This window comes from Nicotiana sylvestris, chromosome 2 (assembly GCF_000393655.2).
Source record: "Nicotiana sylvestris chromosome 2, ASM39365v2, whole genome shotgun sequence".
Classification (NCBI taxonomy): Eukaryota; Viridiplantae; Streptophyta; class Magnoliopsida; order Solanales; family Solanaceae; genus Nicotiana; species Nicotiana sylvestris.
In genome coordinates this window covers 145,753,099-145,758,255 of record NC_091058.1, presented here as the reverse complement: position 1 = coordinate 145,758,255, position 5,157 = coordinate 145,753,099, and the positions used below count along the sequence as shown (strand labels likewise).

At 34.2% G+C, this 5,157-nt stretch overlaps 1 protein-coding gene across 1 annotated transcript; it reads left to right on the top strand.

Moving 5' to 3' along the window:
- Window positions 1-4,461: 4,461 nt before the first annotated feature.
- Window positions 4,462-4,884, top strand: LOC104225263 (probable calcium-binding protein CML23). Its single transcript, XM_009777031.2, has one exon. The coding sequence runs from the start codon at window positions 4,462-4,464 to the stop codon at window positions 4,882-4,884; it is 423 nt and encodes a 140-aa protein (XP_009775333.2).
- Window positions 4,885-5,157: the final 273 nt, after the last annotated feature.

Genomic DNA, 5,157 nt, shown 5'->3' with positions numbered 1-5,157 from the left:
TATATACAACCCCTTAAAGTTGGCACCAAATTCGATTTAGACACCTCAACTAACCCTCATACCTATTAGACACTCTAACAGCCATTATAGTGTACCTATGGAATACCTGGGTCTCAATCTTTTACAAAAATAAAAGGCAAAATGGCCTCCGGTCCATCTAAATTTGTACCCAACTATCATCCTCGTAAATAAAGTTAGAAGTTTCTCATTTGAATACTTCAACTTGAAAGAATGAGTACTAATAAATACCCCCAGCTAAGCATGTATCTCAATTGCTATGACGTGGTTGACACATCATTCTCTTAACCAATTATTATTTGACATGTGTAATTTATAGGTCCTAGACTCTTTTAACCAATTTATTTTTAAAATAAAAAATAAAAAACTTTTTCCTTTCTTTCTTCTTCACCATGAAAGCACCACCATCACATGTTTCATTTACCATGGACACCACTTTCATCCACTCTAAACATAAATTCAAATTAACTAGGAACTCCATCATTCTCCACTCTAAACTCTCAAATTAACAAAAAAAAATAATTTCTTAAATGTTTTATTTTTTTTCTATTCATTTTAACCATACCTGCTAGGATCATGGAGGAGCTAAGAGAAGGGGGTGGAAGAATTAGAGGAGTTGTATGAGATGTATGGAAATTCTGATAGATATTTAATTCTCAAAATCCAAAAATTCAAATTAACTATCGGCAACTAAGAGAAGAACAATTAATCCACCCCAGAAAAACGGTACTCATCAAAAATCATATGTGATACTTTTTTACTTTTAACTACTAAACCCAATCAAAATCACAATCCCAAAAAAAACGAAAAAGTTGCACAAAATTTTCATCATAAGAAAATAATCTAACAGAGAAACTGAAGAAGATGAGAAATTAAAGGAGAATTGGGGGAGGTGGAAGGTAAAAACTAATAGGGGAGAGGAACTGAAAGGGGGGGGGAGAAAGGGGGAGGGGGATTCAGGGAAAGAAAGTGGCAGAGTGTACTGTTTTCCTTTTTCTTTTTCGTCGTTTGTCTTTCTTTATTTTTTTGTAATTTAGTATTCTTTTTTTGTGAAAACTAGCAGAATCACGTGCCATACAACGTGAATTGCACGTAGTTTGGCCAAATTAGTTGTGTTATTGCCACATAAGCGTGGTCAATGGTCAAAGTAGTTTATTAATATTCATTCTGTCAACCTGAAGTATTCAAATGGGAAACTTCTAACTTTATTTACCGGGTTGACAATTGGGTACAAGTTTATGTGGTCCGAGGCCATATTACCAAAATAAAATGCTTGATTTGCAAGTGCGCTGACTGGAAAATGGACCAATCACTGGGTAACATGTGTCAAATAACAAAAGAAAAAAAAACTTTTTTCTTCTCTTCGTGTTCTTCAATGGAAACCACCAAACACAGAAAAACTTGGCGACACCTTTCTGAAACACTATCGGAACGACCCTCAACAATATGTAGAATGAAGCGGCTCAATCAGCCCAAAAGAGATAACACAGGTCAAGATCCGGCGAGTTAGTCTGCTTCATCTGTGTTATTTAATTTCAACCACACAAAAACAGAGATAACTGCTACAGGCTGAAAATTTAAATTGCTTCTCTACAGCCCTATGTCCCCATATGCAATATTACACATTCAGTCTAAGAGTTTTAAGTAGATGACAATTCGTAAGAATGTCACTCCATCTCCTAGACCGTTTATTTTATTTGGAAAACTATGTCCTAATTCCTAATTTAGTCGTTTGTTCACAGAGAAGCTTCATGTTCCCTATTTATTAAACCAAAATTCAGGTTTTCCTATAATACTCAATTAAATTGAATTAAACTTTTGTCACAAGATTTTTTTTTTTTTTTTGCTGTTGTATGATGGTGAGGTGTTGTGGGCTTGTGGCATGTATGGCCAGTGATCGTAGCAATAGGTTTTTTTGCAGAATGAAGTCCGCGGAACAAATGATGGGGGACGTTTGAGTTGTTGGAGGGGTTGAGATTCGGTTGTTTATTTTTTGTGAGAATAGAGGAAGAAGTTGGAGGAACAGTTTTTGAGAAAGAGAAGAGGAAATTTGGTGACATGTAAACATAATTCACGCGCCCATATATGAGTGAGAATCTCTCTTTTGACATATTATTGATTTGTATTTAATCGGTAGAGTATAATGTTTGTTAAAGTGTTTAATAGGTACAAGGGTTAGTTGAGGTGCTCAAATGAAAAGTGACGTGTATATATATATATATATATATATATATATATATATATATATATATATATATATATATATATATATAGTCTTTTTATATATTTGGCCTTTATAATTCATAAATTTAACTACTAAATGTGTCATTTACTCCAATAGTCACTCTATTGATGTTTAAAAGCAAAGTACCTTCACCTCCGGGTTTGTTATTTTTTTAGTATACCTCATAGCTCCAATAAAGTTAAAACAAACAAATTACAAAGAAGGAAAAGTGGGAAACACGCATGCTCTGAGTAAGAGAAGCGCATATTAACATATAGAAGGTAACAAGGGGTCACTCAATTGACCAAAATGTAATTATAGTTTAATTAATAGTACGACGAGTTACGTTTGCACCACTGCTACTTAAGTTTTCGTACCATCTTTTAAGTATCTGCAGCCCCCTTCCCGAAAAGAAAAGGGGAAAAGGATCAAATTTGTTCTACACTATTTGAAACTGAGCAATTTTTTGTCATCCGTGAAAATAATTGGGCATGTGGCATCAATTCATTCCATGTTGGAGCTCTATTAATAACTAGGGTAAATACAAGATAATTTTCTATTGACAAGGATATGAATGGACCAAAAGTGTAACAACAAAAAATTGAACAATTTCATATAAAACATGGACAAATTCAGACATTTTACCTAAACAAAGACTATATTATCGCCTTTTTCCTTCTTCTTTTTCCTCTATAGTCTATTACTAAGGAAGTAAATCTGGGAAAATATAGGAGTAATTAACGGACTCGAAGTTGATACAAATCAGAATAACTTACCTTATAGGAAAATTATTTTTCCAGAATTATAACAAAGGAAGTGAGTAGAATATACTCCTAGCATCTTCTTTTAGACAATTTGTAAACGTGAAGTACAAGCATAAAGACCTGAAATTAAGCGTTAGTTTTCCAGATCTGAAGAAATAAATTAGATAACTGTTTTAGCATGTGAAGTTCCATTATTGGGAGGGGCAGCTAATCAACAAATAAAAGCAGATCACTCGTTCTCTTTCAGTTTGTTCCCCAGCATTTACCTGCACCCATGCCTTGACAGGTAGTCCTTTTAGCCTACTATTGCAAGAAATTTATTCGTACATAGTTCTTTTTTGTGTCAAATCAAATAATTATATATATATACCATGTTAAATTATAGTAATAACATATTATGTATTTATTGATTTAATGTAAACCTCAAATATAAATAAGTTCTAGCGGTTTAGCCTTCTCGAATCAAATATTATTCCCATCTTTGCTTAGACTCCAAATATTATTCCCATTTTTGCTTGCACTTCTCCATTTCTTTTGAGTTGCATTAGACTTTACAACCAGTAACCGAAAAGAAGGGTGATAAGTTCGAAAAATAATTAGAGAAAAAAAAAATAAGGTTTCAATAATCATGCATGTGTTACCTACTCAACAACCTCATAGTGTCACCTTCCCTTTTGCTCAACATAAATGGTACACTTAGCATATCTGAAATTGAATTATGTATAATCTTTTCAGATTAATGATTAATTAACTTTTTGAAAAGTGTTCCCAATAATGGGTAGCATTAAAAGAATCTTTAGCCTCATATTTTTAAGTGATTGATGCAAATTATTAGCCTTTTACGAATTGTCGTTCACATCTAAAAATTAATTTGTCCCAATCTTATTTTTCTAGCAAATAAAATTGCATTAACCAAACCTAGTAGTCAGTGATACAAAACAAGAGGAAGCATCATTGACAATCCAAACAAAAAAAGTGCCAAATCAAGAGACTTCACTAAATAATAATAAAGCAAACTTAGCTAACTTATGGCACAAGTATTAAAACGTTAAATTATATACACAATAGATATATTATTCAAGTAATGCTTGAAATAATTTGTCCCAACTTCATATATTTTTCTATTTAACACCAAATAGTGTTCTATTTTATACCAAATTAAGAGGAAAAAAGGAAAGATAATTCATGTGTTAGGTCAATTTTCTTTAAAAGAAAACCTGTCCCCTATAGATTTGGAGAATGGATACTTTGCGTTTGCTGCCACTATGCGATTGTGGAGTAAACTTCACGCGGAAAAAATCCGCGTGACACACAATTATATCCCCTTCTTGCGCGTTAAACCGCGTAATTCTCGAGTATAAATTAAACCGAAGCAACTATCTCGCAACTGAGAATCTCCGGAACATGGCTAAAAATCCGAGAGATTCCTCACCGCCCGCGAGCCTGACGGCGGAGATGGAGGAAGTCAAGAAGGTATTCAAAAAATTCGACACTAACGGCGACGGTAAAATCTCCTTATCGGAGCTCGGCGGAATTTTGAATGCTCTCGGCACCAAAACGACGCCGGACGAAGCAAAGAGAATGATGATAGAAGTTGACACCGATGGCGACGGTTTTATCGACTTGAAAGAGTTCGCTGCATTTCATTGTCCCGTTGAAAGCCCTAACACTGTTAATAAGGATCTCCGTGATGCTTTCAATTTGTATGATAAGGATAAGAACGGGAAGATTTCGGCGGCTGAGTTGCACTCCGTTATGAAGGGCATTGGAGAGAAGTGTTCGCTTAAGGATTGTCGGCGTATGATCAGTTCAGTTGATGATGACTGTGACGGTAGTGTTAACTTTGAGGAGTTCAAGAAGATGATGTCCAAGGCTTAATGTCTCAATCTGCTTGTGGAATTAACGGTAGGAGTTTAATTGGATTGAATCTCGTAGATTAGTAGATAAATATCGCCATTTCGTTATATTTAGTGAAACTGTTAATAGGGATTCGATCGGACTAATTTGAAGTAAACGAATATCATCTTTTATTCGTTATATCGTTTCTTTTCTTTTGCTTCTATTTTTTGATGGGATTAGACATTGGAGTGGTGCACAAAGAAATTTTCGATTCACGAATTCATAAATGTCACAGATTGTACCCATGGAACC

What these genes read in the sequence shown, in the direction of transcription:
- LOC104225263 (XM_009777031.2), top strand. Translation starts at nt 4,462, where the DNA reads ATGGAGGAAGTCAAGAAGGTATTCAAAAAATTCGACACTAACGGCGAC.